Genomic DNA, 15,125 nt, shown 5'->3' with positions numbered 1-15,125 from the left:
TCTTGTGATTTGCCAGGCAGGAGGGACACTGGGTGATGGCGGTGGGGTGGCTTTCTGCTGTCTGGGGGCTCCTGGCAAGATCTGAACCATGCTTGGGGTGGCTATTCTCAGTGATAAATTTGTCTGAGTGATTTTGGGGAAATATCAAAGATGATACAACTAGGCATTTGAATCACGTTGAGCATGATGCTGTCCTAGATCCTTTGTGCAACAGTTGGCTACGAAAATTTATGTGGGTATGGCTTGGCCTTGCAAGAGTTCTGAGCATGATGTACGTATAAAGGGAATGGCTTGCTGATGGAAAAAATTGAAAATATCATATATTGAAGTGTGCTGTGATGTGGAGCTGCACAAAGGCTGATGGAGGGAGCATGCCATCCAGGAAAAGCAAAAATATTGCAGCAACAGCAGGAAATACATATGGTTAATATGAGTCTGTGATCTCATCATGACCTGCATAACGTGACTTGAGAGATGCTGTGAAAAAGGGAGTTAGGAATAAGAAGTCAGGTGCTTTTTCTGGTATGGGAGGGAGGCTGTAGGAAAGGTGCCATCAGGATGGGCCAGCTTGGGGCTGACACTAGTGATGTGGCTCTGGGGTAGCCAGGGGTGCAGGGAGGATATGTGGTAGGATCAGGTAGACTGCTGTTGTATTTTCCATATAAAAGAACAAAAAAAAAAAAGAAAAAAAAAGAAAAAAAAAAAGAAAAAATTGCATCAGAGGCACAGGGCTCCCTCAGCCTGCCACCTGCTCCTGCATGCCGAGCACATCCCGCTGCCTTCGCCAGGAGCAGTCAGCAGGAGCAGAGGAGACAGAACGCCTGCGGGAGAACTTTTAACATGATTACGTGATGTCAGATGCAGCACTGGGCTCGGTGGGTGAGGAGCTGGAGGTGCAGCCTCATGCATACCGGGTTTGGGCAGAGCTGTGGTGTGCTCACATTGGTCACTCAGCCTGGGATGGGCAGCTGCCATGCTGACCTGTCTGCTGTGAAACTGGGCCAGCTATGGCTGTGTATCACAGCTTCTTCTCTGTATTGTCTACCCAGTCGCTTAGTCTCTGATTCCTTTAATCTAATATTTGGGGTATCATTAAAGATATTTAAGCCTTTTGTTATGATAGCAATACCACAACAGCTCCTTTTTCTTCTGGGAATGGGAAGTGTTGGTCAAATCTCGGCTTGGTTTGGACCTGCCCTGCACCATGAAATGCAGAGCTGGCTTTGGGCTTCTGCAGGGAAGTGAGAGGGGCTGGTGGCCAGCCCTGGTGTGGGCTCTGCAGCTCCAGCCTTCACTGAACATAGTTTGCATCTGAGAGTAATGGTGGCTCTGAGCCAGGTCAGGCTAAGGGGAAGAGATTATTCTGTGCTGTCATGCCTGAGGAGCAGTGATGTCAGTTCTCCAGCCCTTTTTATTAGTAGTATTAATTACTGTTTCTAAGCATCATTAAGTAAAGTGAAACGAACGTAAATAATGGCTGAACAGTGACATTCCTGTCATACATCCTGACAAAAAACAAAGGGTGGGCTAAGCCTTTCTGGGATGGGCAGAGCTGGATACCAGAAGACAGCTCTGGATCTTCCCACAAGAACCAGGGACATGCTGACCACCTGCTCCTGAGTTGTGCCTGAAGTTCCCAGGAGGCTGATGGTAGTCACTGGGGCTGAGGAGAGGAGAGGACATCTCAGATGGAGTCCATATTGTGAGTGTTGATCAGGAGGTGAGACTGATGAGATGAGAACAGCATGGAATCACTCAGAATGAAAGGGGGGGGGGGAAGAAACTACTGACCCTGTATTCCTTCTTCCTTATATGTCCTCTTTGCAACGACTACTGAAAAGCTGCTGAACAATCAGAGGTTAAAGAGCAGATCTTCATCTGGGGATAGTATTCTTTCTTGTTTCTGCTCAGCACGAGGTACCACCAGATGGTTCTTGGTTGCAGCTTAGTGTGTGACTAAAATTTGTTTTTCAGGCATTTAGGCAAATGGGATTTATTTAATTTCTCTTCCTGCTCTTTCCTTCCCCTCCAAGCTATGTTCTAAATTTCCACATTCCCTTTTCCCCATAGAATGAAGTTGAGCTGGGGGAGCTGCTGTTGTCACTAAACTACCTGCCCAGCGCAGGAAGACTGAATGTGGACATCATTAGAGCAAAACAGCTTCTTCAGACAGACATGAGCCAAGGTTCAGGTAAAGGGCAGGCTATTTCTCACATTACTCATGCACAGCTTTTATATACTCCTAAAGCAGACCGCCAGCAAGGCTGCAATTTGTGCGGGATCTAGGGGGATTTGGATGCTCAGTTCCTTTTAATACAAGGCACTGGATATTCATTTTATATATGTAGCCAACAGTAACCAAAATAGCCAGAACACTTACTCTGAGCTAAAATTGAGGGTATGAATGCCTTTGTGATGCTGAAGTTCAAAATCTCTGAACCAGAGTGAGATGAGGAGCCAGAAGTCCCAGTTACCTCCACGTTCCATGTTGTAAGACAGCCTGTTTAAGGTTGTCTTATCCTTTGCAGATACTGAGCACTGTGTGAATGTTAATATTGCAGTGGTTTTATTTAGGAAAACTAGCTGCTCTGTGGACAACATTAGGTTTTCACAGTGTCCATGCCTTGCTCCCTGCTGTTTCTGAGCATGCAGACTGGCAGTCATGTGCTGCACCAGGCCATACTCCCTGCCCCAGCATTGCTGCTGTCAGAATGCTGGCATTTTTTAGAAAGAGCAGAGCATCTGGCCTGAGTCAAGGCTGTCATTAATTGCGCTCAGTGTGGTTTCAGCAGGAGCGTTACTAAGGCAGCTGCCCGACTCCTGCCTCCCCGCTGCGCGGTGCTGCAGGCCTCAGTCCTTTCCCAGCGCTGTTCTCCAGCATGATCCAGCCCTGTGTCCCTGTGCCCAGCTGTGCTGAACCTTCCTGAACCAGGACATTGTCTCACTACTCCAGTAACGTACAGTCTGTGTTTGTTATATTTTTGTCAGATCCCTTTGTGAAAATTCAGCTTGTTCACGGATTGAAGTTAACAAAAACCAAGAAAACCTCCTGCATGCGGGGAACGATAGATCCCTTCTACAATGAGTCCTTCAGCTTCAAGGTTCCCCAAGAAGAACTGGAAAATGCCAGCTTGGTGTTCACAGGTAAATGTGCTGCTGTTACTGGTGTGGCGTGGCCTTACTCTCCTCTGAGGTGAGCAAAGCAGCATTTGCAGGCATGCAACGAGCCCATGCAGGGCAGTGCTGGTCCTGGTAGCTGCCCCAGAAGGGGTGGCCATTGCTGGAGTTCTGGGGTAGCTCAGTAAGTATGCTGAGCTCTTCAGAGCCGTCCACAGCTTGAGTCTGGAGCTGCTGGGGATGCACCTTGTCTGTTCTGTGCTTAATTTGTGCCACTGAAAATGGTTTTCTGCATTAATTACACTCTTGGTGATAGCCAATATGACATAAAGCCAAAAATCAGAAGAATAAGAGATGAGCATTGGCTGATCCTAAACCCAGCCATTGGCAAAGGTAACTTTTGGTACCTGACGTAGTTTGCCTGTCCGATGATGCAGTCGAGGTGTGTAACATTGACATCACCTCTTCCCTGCAGCACAGCTCCACTGGAGGAGTGCTGGGGTTGAGTGGTGGCTTTGGGGACATACGCTGCACCCACAGCCACTCTTGAGTTCCTGTGTTTCTAATTTTATTTTTTGGCAGATTTCTGCTCATTACTCATCACCTTTCCAAAGAACAGAAATGGATCTGTATCTGGGAGAAAATATGTTGACTTACTTTACTCCTTAGATGGCAGATGCAGGTGTCACAGCCTGTACCGGGAGCCTAATTCCCACCCATTAGCTTGTTTCCAAACGTGTCACAGCAAAAGCGATGCTGATCAGTAATTTAAATCCTGCCCTTCATGTTCAAATATTTCCTCAGCCAAAAGCCTATAATTAATCACGTCTTTGCATGCACGTTGTCCTGAATGCACCTTTCATGTGCAATGATGAGTCTGTTCTTGGAAGCTTCTGTCAGGTGTTCACGTGACAGATGTGAAATATTCTTCTTTGTTTTCATCTTCTTATATGAGAAAAAGTGGATGCAATACCAGCACTGTGTGATAAGGAGAGTAAGGGGGGTGTTCTGCTCCTCACTGAAGCTGAGGAAGTTGGCTTTGACAAAGCGGCTATTGGATTATTTTTTTATTCTTTTCTTTTCTTGTGTGTGTGTGTGTGTGTGTGTGTGTGTGTGTGTGTGTGTTCAAATGGATGTATTTTAAAATAAGTGAGTTGGAAGTTAGTTGTGTGATTCATAATCATACATAATGCAGTCAGGTTTCAGTAATGTGTCTTTTCCTTGGTACTTGGCTGGTGATGCTTGCTTTGGAAGTTGCAATAAGTAATCCCAAAATGTCCATTTTTGCTCTAGGTTTTTGTTTGTTTGCTTTGTTTTTGCTGTTGCGGTGGTTCTTTTTTGTTGTTTGTTTTCTGGAGCTGATTTTTAATTTTATTTTTTTCTTTCCATGGCTCTAGTCCTTTAGGTCAGTTAATTAAATTTGCTGTTGACTCGAAGACCAATTGAAAAGGAAAATAATTGTGCTTGAAGGGTGGTTGATGCTGCTCTAAGTGGGTAGAGAGCTGCCAGTCACTGAAGCCAGAAAATGAGTACATCTTCAATAATTTAAAGGAGCCCTTTTTGTGGCTTCATATTTTGGACCCAGTGTGCAGCTGTCTTTACATTGGCTTGGCTTCATTTGAAGGTGGTGGAGCCGTGCCAGTCCCTATCAGCTCCTGCCTCCCTCTGTGTAGCTACACTGCAGAGTGATGTGCTATCAAACAAAGTACAGTTATTATTTTTTCCATAGTGTTTTTTTTTTTGTCTTGAACAGACTATCTGGCTTTCAGTGCACTGTAATAGAGATTTGTGCCTGTTTCTCCTGTGGCTTTCCCAATGACAGCCTTGCAACCTGGCAGCTCTATAGGCTCTCCTCTGCACTGTGTTCCTCATGGAGCTGCAGAGAACCACCCTTGAACTGATCCCACATTAGGGCACGGCTGTGCTGGGGGTGGGAAGCCTGTGTGTGCAGGTGGGGAGTGTGGGGGCAGCTCAGCACGAGCAAAGATTTGGGGTATTTGGGACCATTTCTTAGACTTTTCTTCTTCCTTAGAATCAGAGTGATTAAGGTTGGAAAAGACTGCTAAGATCATCTAACCATCAACCCATCCCTAGCATGCCCACTAAACCTTGTGACTCCTTGGGCATATTGGGACTGAATTCTGGAGGTTATTGGTGTTCACAACCCAAAGTGCTTCTTTTTCCTTCTATATTGGTGCAGGGCACGTGTGCCTTCTTCTCAGGTGCCTTTTGGGGATGTCGCTGCCTCAGGGTCCCCACTTGGTGCCCAAAAGGAGGTGAGAAGAGCTGGGGGGAGGCTGTCTCCACCAGAGCACCATCTGTACGCAGCTCCTCACCAGAAGAAGCTAAAACCAGGAAAACGATCAAGCGATGTAACAAGCATCAATTAGTGATGCAGCAACTTGTAGAGATGTTTAATTGTAATTTACTTCATCCAACACCTTGTCTTGGTAACAAGCACCTATGCAAACAGTGACATGTTTCTTTGTGGTGCTTTTTTCTGTCTGCATTTTTTTGCAACTTGACCACCCGCGAGGCCGTCTCCTTGGGTGTGGGCAGCTTGAGGGCTGGCCCTAGCAGGGCAAATTTGGAAGGACAGCAGGTTCTCCTGAGCACACACACCTCTGAGCAAAGGCATTCATTATTCTTTGTCCCGTGGATAGTGGTATTCAGCTGCTGCCTCCAAGCAATAGCCTGAGGTCACCCCTGGGCACACTGCTGAGGACGTTGGTGCAGCAGCAGCTCTGTGCTCGGGTTGGCTGAGTGCTGGCCTGCAGGTGTGTGCTCTTCCCTGGGAGGTATGGGACTCAGCCCCAAGTCCCAGCCTAACCTTCAGAAAGCAAGAGGCACGATGACACCTGACATCCAAGCACCGTGGTGTTTTGTTAATGATTATAGCATTGTTAATAACAATCGGGTAATGCTGTTTGCGGTGCAGTAAAGCCCAGATGGCCCAATAAAAGCCACTGGAGCTCTGGAGTGAATCGCATCTTGTGACACTCTGACTTCTGATCACTTACAGCTTGCAGGCACTTTCTCTTCTGCACCATTTGTAGGATTTTCTTCACTTTTCGATGTGATAATGTAGGACCATGTTGGTTTTGTTTTAGTTTATTTTTTTAGTTCCTAGGGAAGCATAGTTAAATGGTGGGATGTTGAACACCTACAGCTGTGCTTTCAAGGGCTGCCATGCTCCACAGGGCTGAGACAGCACCATGAGTGTTTCCTGCAGCAAGCAGTTACAGTTCATGTCTTCAGCCCCAACATTGTGCTGATGCTTTATCCTGCAGCTCTAATTAACTTCCAGTTAATAGGGAGTGCTTGATTAAAATAACAGATTGCTGTTCGATAGCAGTATACCACATTCCTCGTTACCTTGTTTTCTCTTTCACTCAGCCCTTGGGGAAATGTAAGAATCGTTTAACGAAGTTTGAATTTTTTGAGGAAGAAAAATCCTTGTTGGGGTGTGTTGATAATGGTGTTGTTTTGGTGCTCAGTTTTCTTTGATTGAAATGCTTTCTTTTTTGAAGAAATACTGCTTACAGGAGTGTGTTTTGAGATGGATATTGGAAAAAATTCCTTCTCAGAAAGAGTGATGAGGTATTACAGTAAGGCTGCCTGGGGGGTGGTGGAGTCAACATCCCTGGAGGTGTTCAGGGAATGTGGCGATGTGGCATTGAGGGATGTGGTCAGTGGGCATGCAGACACATCAAGGATTTTCAATTTTTTTTTTTTAATTAATAGGCTGGTTTCCAAATGTTCAGATAATTGGAACAGGTTGAACTTAGATAATAGATTTGGCCTCAGGCTACTCCAGAATTACGTGTGAATTTTGATTTGCCTGGCTGTATACTGGCATCTGAAGGTCATGCTTTCATCATCTTCAGCTGCCCATTTGCAAGGGGTGAAAAACACAATCTGTTTGGGATCATTACATGTCTAATTTCTGACTTGCTGCTTCAGATGTTTGTGTCTTGTTTCTCCTATTGCTTTTATTTCTCACAAAAATTCAGGAATTTTGTCTTTTGCACACATCTATGGGGAAAAAGAAGTTCTCTCCTCTAACATGAGGCAAGTGAAACTTTTTTTTTGCCTCCCCCATGCTGGCATACAGGAAAAAGAGGTGGTTTCTGTTTTTTAATGCTATGCTGGGCAATGTAATATCTCTTAGGTAAATAGATAGGCAATTTGCTGCTAGAAGATTGTTTCTATTAGACCTGTGCTTCTGAAGCAATGTGATATCTATATGTTTCATATATCAGGAATATACAGATATTGCAGGTCAGAAGAGGAATCCAATCTGTGCTTAAACATGTGTAATCCTATCTTAGTCAAAGGAAGAAAAGCAAAAAAACATTGATGTCAGCAGAGGATTTTCTCAGGATTTAGACCTGTTTAATTTAGATCAGAAATTGGCCTTTGTTTCTGGTGTTACAAAATACTTTATGTATTTATGCAGTGTACACCATATGGTCCATGCCCGGCTTTAAGGATAACAGAGCAGTGCTGCTGCTCTGCTCCACATGGTGTGACCCAGCAGGTCATCAGGAACACCTCTGCTCCTGGGGCAAAGGGAACCCAAACCAGCCCTGGAAATGGAAGTTTGGCTATAAAAATAGTCACCTGGGACCTTCCCTGGGGGAGAGGTCCTGCGCTGGGGTGTGAACTGCTTTCAGACTTTGGCATGAGGCTGTGGGCAAGCTGCTGCAAGGAGAAGGTGCTGGTTCCCTCTGCTGAGACACCAGGGGATCCAAACCCCCCTCCAACCTGCCTGCAGTGCGGGATTCAGGCTGCTTGGAGGAGATGCTCAGGGCTACTTTTGCGTTTTTGCACCAAGCTGGCCTTTTTAATGTGAAAGACAGGATTAATAACAATGAGAGCACCAGGATGTTTGTGCTTCTGAGGCAATCTGTTGCTTGCAAGCGAGGCAAAATGAAGACTCTTCATTCTACCTGACTTTGTTAATGAGAAGTTGGTGGCTTCAGTCTGTGCATCACTGCTGCCATGGCAGAAAATGATTGTTTCTGGAGTTCTCTGGAATTCTTTAGCAATTGTCTTCTAAAGAAAAGAGCAGTCGCTCTTGGAGCTGACCCGCAGCACTTGCTGATGTTGCAGCCCATTAATTTAAACAGTGTCACGCCTCTCTCGACCTCACTCTTTTTATCTTGTTTTCCTCACCCAACGGTGAAAGAAATTACTGCAGCAGCTCACTGGGCTGTAATCTTTCTGTATATCAAATGAGGAACAATCTGCGTGGCACTGGCTGCTATGGCAGTGGAGCTACCTGGGGACGAGACGCCCATGCTGGGGGCACGGGATGTGGAGCTACCTCCCAGATGCTGGGTTTGGTTTGGAATCTGAACTCTTGGGGTTCAGATTCCCTCTGCAGCTGGGTGTTGTGAGCAGCCTGATAGAGAAGGTGCAGGGAAGTGAGTTTTCCATGCAAATCAGAGTCTGCGGAGATTAAATTGATAAGTGCAAGACCACTGTGTTTCCTCCCTTGCTTTTCTGTTTCTGCTGAATATTACTGGCCACACTCAGGGAGCAAAGGGCAAAGTTTAGTCCACCCCATGGCCTTCACAGTGAGCATGGTTAGTCTGTCTGCTAACAACACCCACTCTGCACTAAGTAGCTCTTTAATATTGATGTCAAGCAGTTCAGAAGTAGTTTCAGACCCATTTAACTGGCAGAATAGACCTTTTAGATGGTGGACACAGTATGGAAAAGGCTGGACACTGATTTTCTACCTGTACAGGCTGGGGAAGGAAATTTAGCTTGCTTGCTGCCCTGGGTTGTGTGCCTGATGTGCTGCATTGAAGTACAGGAGTGCCTGGGAGCTCACTGAGTTCTGAGACTGGAACGGGTGGACCCATGGGAGTTAAAGGCTTGGTGCTAATAGAGTTAGGGTTTCTTCTCAGGAGATAAAGATCTTTCCAGACTTGTTTTCCCAGTAAGGTGCTGCCACCCAGTTGCCCACATGCAGTTTTGGTCAAGTCTTTGCTATTTTTCCCTTTCCTTGCAGTCTGGTTGCAGTCTGAGGATACTACTGTGCAGTGTGGCTGCAGGAGCAGCACACTGGCTGCCTAAGGCTTGCAGGGTTTGCAGATTGCAGCATAACAGTGACTGGCAGCACATGTGCTTCCATGGATGCAATCATGGTTGGGATGTAGGGTTAGAAGAGCTTGGTGTTCCAAAGCTCTTGCAGTAAGAACATATATGTGTATTTTTTCAGAGTCTAGCCCAGTGTGCTGATGTGACACATCAAGCTTTTACAGGCTGTGGCAACAGCAATTAAAAAACATAATGGGTAATATATTTGTAATGACTTTCTAGCCTGAGAGTTGATACAGGTAGCCAATGTTCCCGATCAGTGGCCGAAGCACCTCCAGCAGTAGAGGCTGGCTGTAGCTGGGTATCAGGGGTGCAGGTGATTCACCAAAGCAATGCTCAATTATTTAAGGCCTTTTAAAATATGCAGTATGTGAACAAATTGAATTAAACCCCAAAACTCTGGGGGCATTTAGTTAGGTTATGGGTGATGCTGCGCTGTAAACAAACTGATGGCACACTGATATAAATCGAGTGAAGGTGTTCTGCTTGATACCTAGCCCAAAGGAGATAGTAGTCCTCTTTTTGGAGCAGAGGCTGTGGGGCTGCAGGGCCTGGTGCCTGCAGGAGGCAGCAGAGGCTCGGGAAAACTCGGGCACATCTGGCATGGCGCATTCAGGAGCTGAAGATGTGCGTGGTCCTGGCTGAGCAAGGCACTTCCTTAAGGAAGCTTAAGGAATTGGCTAAAGAAAATGGTGTAAATTAGCTTTTGGGCTGGATCCGTGCTGGGCTGACGCCATACAAGCAGGCTTCTGGGTCAGTTAGGATCGATGTGATGATAAGAGGATAGCACAGAAATGCTTTATTTGCATTGCATCTCTTGTCCTCAAGTATTCAACCCTTTCAATAGACACGGGTGAACTCAATTTTCTTTTATATTTCAGCATTTCTACTAGAAAGAGGTTCTTTAGGTTTTGTGTGTTTTTTTTTGTTTTTTTTTAAGCCTTTCAGCTTATAAATGCATCTCTCAGTAAAGAGCATCTGCAAAAGGAATTGGTTTGACCTCTGCTTCCTTAATTGCTTTTTGCTCCAAGTTGGCCTGGAAATAAATGTTGCTATTGTGTAAATTGCTGCAATGGTGGAAAGAGAGCCGATGAGATCAGGTTTGTAAGTTCTGTCAGGAAAATCACTTTCTTAACAGGAAAGCAGTGCCTACTGCCTGTAACCAGAGCGGGTCAGACCAACAGACCCACCTGATAATTACCTATTTTCTGCTTCTGAGCAGCCCACAGTGCTGGTTGGAGGGTGTTTAATCTGAGATCTCTTCTGAGCTCCTCCTAGGTCCTGGAGGGGTGCTGAGGGTCAGGTAATTTGGGCTGGGGTAGGAGTGGAGAGCCAGGGCCCTCCTGCAGAGGCTGAAGGTGTGAGTGTGCGTGAAGCTGCTCCTTGCGTCTTGTGTGCTTTCCGTTCTTTGGATCAGCCTTGAGCACCCTGTGAGCCCCTGCCAGCAGCATCAGGCCTCTGCTGGGCCCACAGGCTGCGTGGGGTGCTGGTGGCTGGGGAGGCTGCAGGTTCACACACCTGGACTGGATGTGGTGCTGTCACTTATGGTCTGCAGGCGTGTTGTGAGCAAGTGCTCAGCCATGGGAAACCTCCACCCTGTTCTTCAGCTGTAAGTTTACCTCTGTGCTATCGAAATTATCAAAATGAGAGAAGCAACAGTGCTTGTGTAATTAGTACATTAATATGCTGAAGGAATCAGCATACTAATTACTTGACAGGATGAGAATAGAGGTCAGGTTCTCCAGAAGGGATGAGGGATGAGTCCTGTGGATTCAGACAGCTCCATTAGGATGACAAAACCTTCTCTATTTACCAGTAACACCTCCAGCAAGATGCTTTTCATTATAAGAATTCAAAATGCTTGGGTCAATGCTAAAACAAATGTCTTCTGCATTTAACGCACCTTCTGGTTTTACAATCCTGCTGAGGACTTGGTCCTAAGAATCAAAGAATCAGTATGCCTCGGATACTTTGCCTCTGCTAATTGAAGCTGTGAGTAATTGGTGGTCTTTAGAACGTCCTGGTTTGAATTGGTTTTGTCTCTCAGGATTGAGCTTTGTCCTCTTCTGTGCTTGAAATAAAGAAAAGGAATTCAAAAAAGTGAGGAAGAAACAGCTATATTTAAAAAAGTAGGAAGCATTTGATTTGGGGCTGCTTTTATGCAATTTTTATCATGTATGCTTTTGCTAGGGTAATAAATTCTAGCAGGCGATTTAGCATAGTCATGCTATCCACATTTGTGATCTCTTCCCTTATGTGAGAGCCCGTGAATAACACTGGCAGGCTGTGTACTGGAGGGGATGGGTGGCTGACTGCTCCTTACTGCAGCCTCAGAGGCAGTTCTCCAGGAAGCACACAGAGCTGCCCTGAGGACACCAGCACCTGCTGGAGATATGCCTCCAGGTGCTGGTGGCTTCACCTCCAGGATCTGATGGTGACCACCTGAGAGGCCATGGATGTCCTAAGATGGAGAGGTATCTCCTTCAAATGGTCAGCGATTTCATGTCATGTTTTTATTGTATGAACTTGGAGAATTGTTGGGGATGTGAAGGTTTTGCTTGCGTGTCCAAGGGTGCTGTGGTGTGGAGAGGGCTGAGTCAGTCAGTGGACTGGTGAGGTGCTGGGCATACTGCAGTAGCACGGAGCTGCCTGTGTGGCTCCTGTGGCTATGAGAACAGAGCTTTGCTGTACCCAAAAATAGTTCTAGGTCATTCAGTAAGAAAAAGCATCTCAGGCACAAGCTGAGATTTTGTGCTGTGGGGTGCTGCCACTTGCAGAGCGAGCACACTGTTCTGTGCTAGCGCCCACCTCTGAACTTACCTGCTTGGGTCCTGGAGCCCCTGCAGGCATTTGTTCTTAGAAGTCCTCCTCTTTCATGGGAAAGGTTTTAATCTTTAGTATTCTAGCCAGTGCCCGTGGTTATCCTGGCTTCAGCTTTTGCAGACTTTTGGTTCAACTTCCTAATGAGCTACGGCTTTATTTCTCAAAACACAAGGTGCTTTTATGCCTGTCCAACAGGAGCACGCAACCTTGGCCAGCATCAGGCCCATAATTACCGACTGCAGCTGTCTGCAGCTTTGTTCCACGAGGCTGGGCTAGCACAAAGGACGGGCGTTAGGCTTGCCTCTCTCCCTTGGTTACTCCCCTGGCCTTTTAACAAATTATAATTACAGAAAATTGGTTCTGTATAAGCATCCCACTGACAGCCTGTGCGTGTGAGATTCGTATCTGTAATTTGGCAATGACACTGATTATCATTACAAGGGGTCGTTAACATTTGTGTTTGAAGAATGGCAAGGATGTCATTCTCCAAAGGATCTGGAGGATGATTCTTGTTCATTTACCGAGTGGAGGCTGTTGTTCTTGCTTCAGCATCCTGATTTGCCTGGACAAAGGTTTTGGCCTTTCTTTAGATGGTATAATTGTTTATCATATTCTTGCTAAATAGCAATGTGGATTTGTGTGTCCTCTTTATTTCAGTTATATTTAAATCTGAGTACAACTTCTCTTTTTCTTTCCAAGCTGCTCAGCCTGTCTTTTGGGTTGATGAGCTACACACTAAAAATTCCAGTGTCCTGGCTAAACCTTTTACAAAAGCTCTTCAAAAAACATCCTCAAAATGTCACTGACATCCCAGTTGCTGGCGTGGCACAGCCACAGGACACGGCTGTCCCCTGGGGCTCATGTTTGGCGGTGCCCGGGGTGGCTGAGCGGTATGCTTTCCTTGATCTGTCCCCGTTTCTGCTTCCCACAGTGTATGGGCACAACGTGAAGAGCAGCAACGACTTCATCGGGCGGATCGTCATCGGTCAGTACTCCACAGGTGCTCCCGAGTCCAACCACTGGCGCCGGATGCTCAATGCACACCGGACGGCTGTGGAGCAGTGGCACAGCCTGCGCTCACGGGAGGAGTGCGACCGCGTCTCCCCGGCATCCCTGGAGGTGACATGAGGTGTGGCACCTGTGGTGGCCAAACCAAACAGGCGGGCAAGGCAGGGAAAAAACTCCAACCTCCAAATCACCCAACCTCACTCCCACCCCACAGCAGCTGCATTGGACCGAAGCAGCTGCTGGCACCCACCTGGCTGCGTTGGCCTTTGTGCAAACCTCCGCAGCGCCAACCATGTCCTGCCGCGTCCTGTGCCAGCAGCTCCTCGGTGGCACTGGCCGCCTGACTGGCCGGACCCATTGCTCCCTGCGCCCGGCACCGCTCTGCTGTTTCAGTGACAGAGCAGCAGGTGGCAGGTGGAGGTGCCACAGGACATGCCAAGATGGGGAAGAGTTCTGAGTCGCGTCCACTCTCTTTACAATCCAAATCCATGACTTGTCCTCTCGGAGATATGCGTACCTGTGTGCTCTCGTTGGTGAACATCATAATTAGGATAGGATGTTTTTTTAAATGGTAGAAGCTGTGGTGAAGTCGATTCTGGCTCCAGTTTTGTCCTTGTATTTGTTTCAACAGAATTAAGCTCCTGTTAATACGTGGCCGGCACACACAGTCCTTGCTGTGCGGGGCCGACGTGCTGCCAGCAGTGGGGCCTGCCACTCTCATAGCAGTCTGTGTGCGTCCAATAGATACTGTGATGATATAGCAAGTAAATGTCTCCAGTAGCATTTATATTTCTCAATCCTTCCTGATGTTGAGTAAAAGAAACCTGCTGTGGGTACTTCTGCAGTTAAGAATGCCCCCAATGCACAATTTTACTTCCCTGATAGACTGCAGTGACTCCTTCTGTGTTGTGTGTGTTTACCAAGGTAGTTTTCCAGGTCAGCACATGAATGTAGGTGTGGTCAAGCTGTCCTGTTGGTTGCTTCTGTACATTATTTTTTTTCTTCCACGGCATATTGTCTGGTATAATGCAGATTGTATATTTATTGAAAATAAAAATCTATTTAATTGTGCCACACACCCTGAGGTGGTAACTGTTAGCAGAATTCGTTCTTGCGTTAAGCTCAGTTATGTTTGTGGTGCTAGTAAAGACAAGAAGGTTGGAGCAGGCCCTTTCTTACTGTGGGTGAACCCAGAGTTATTTTGGGGGAGCAGACCTGGAGCTGGCACAGCCCTGCCTGCCTAGTGGCCAAGAGTCCCGTTCCTGCTGGGTGCGTTCCCAGCCAGAGCATCCTGGAGAGGCAGAATATGATGTGTGTGCCTGCAGGGGACTGCAGGTCGCTGTGCTCTGCAGGAGCTGCCCCCAGATTATTATATATTGTAAAAGTTGTTTTTTTGTTTTGTTTTGTTTTTTTCTAACCAGCATTGTGACTGTAGGAAAATCTGTATCTTGCTTTCAGCCCATTCACAACTCATACTAGAGGGATAGCATCCACAAGAGAGCAGGGTTTGGTGCACTCCCAGAAAAAGCTGTAAATTTAGTCTGGTTGCTAAGAATTAGAAGGGAACAGCACTGACTGTGTTCCCAAGAAGTGTGCCCAGTGCTGGCTGGAGGCATAAATGGAAAATGGAGTAGGGCCACAGAGTTTTATAGCACGTGTGTATGTTCTGTTTCCCTTACCCGTATGCTGATGCTAGAAAATGACTTAATACAATGTTGTTATTCTTTTTTAAATCTGAAGTTTATTTCCAAACACAGTTCTGACCACAGAAAGGAGACATTCCGGAGCATCCATCGCATCTCTGCTCGATGCTGGAGGTTTCCTCGTGCTTGCAGGCACGAGCACGGCGCGGAGCTGGCAGGTGGGCGGCAGAGTGAGCGAAGCAGCCTTGCTCTGGGCAGCACAGCCAGTGCCTTCCTCTTTGAGCTCCCGGCGCTGATAACAGCCAACCCACAGCGCACCGCGGAGCAGTACGGGAGCACAGCCCCGCCGGGAGCCGCATCCCCGCCCGGCTCGGGGAGGAGGGCAGCAGCGGGGAGGTGCGGGGCCGCCTCCTGCCGCGGGTG

General features: G+C 47.0%; 1 protein-coding gene across 1 annotated transcript in view; it reads left to right on the top strand.

Annotated features, from left to right (window-relative positions):
• Nucleotides 1–14,163, top strand: part of SYT17 (synaptotagmin 17) — a 28,565-nt gene extending 14,402 nt beyond the window's left edge. Inside the window, exons 5-7 of the mRNA XM_003210705.4 lie at nt 2,071–2,191; nt 2,989–3,144; nt 12,983–14,163. Coding sequence (XP_003210753.1) covers nt 2,071–2,191; nt 2,989–3,144; nt 12,983–13,179 — 474 coding nt within the window. The 3' untranslated portion in view covers nt 13,180–14,163. The remainder of the gene's footprint in view (nt 1–2,070; nt 2,192–2,988; nt 3,145–12,982) is intronic.
• Nucleotides 14,164–15,125: the final 962 nt, after the last annotated feature.

The sequence above is a fragment of the Meleagris gallopavo genome, chromosome 16, assembly GCF_000146605.3.
Source record: "Meleagris gallopavo isolate NT-WF06-2002-E0010 breed Aviagen turkey brand Nicholas breeding stock chromosome 16, Turkey_5.1, whole genome shotgun sequence".
NCBI classification, from domain to species: domain Eukaryota; kingdom Metazoa; phylum Chordata; class Aves; order Galliformes; family Phasianidae; genus Meleagris; species Meleagris gallopavo.
Note: the sequence above shows the minus strand (reverse complement) of the source record. Positions and strands in the feature narration are given on the sequence as shown.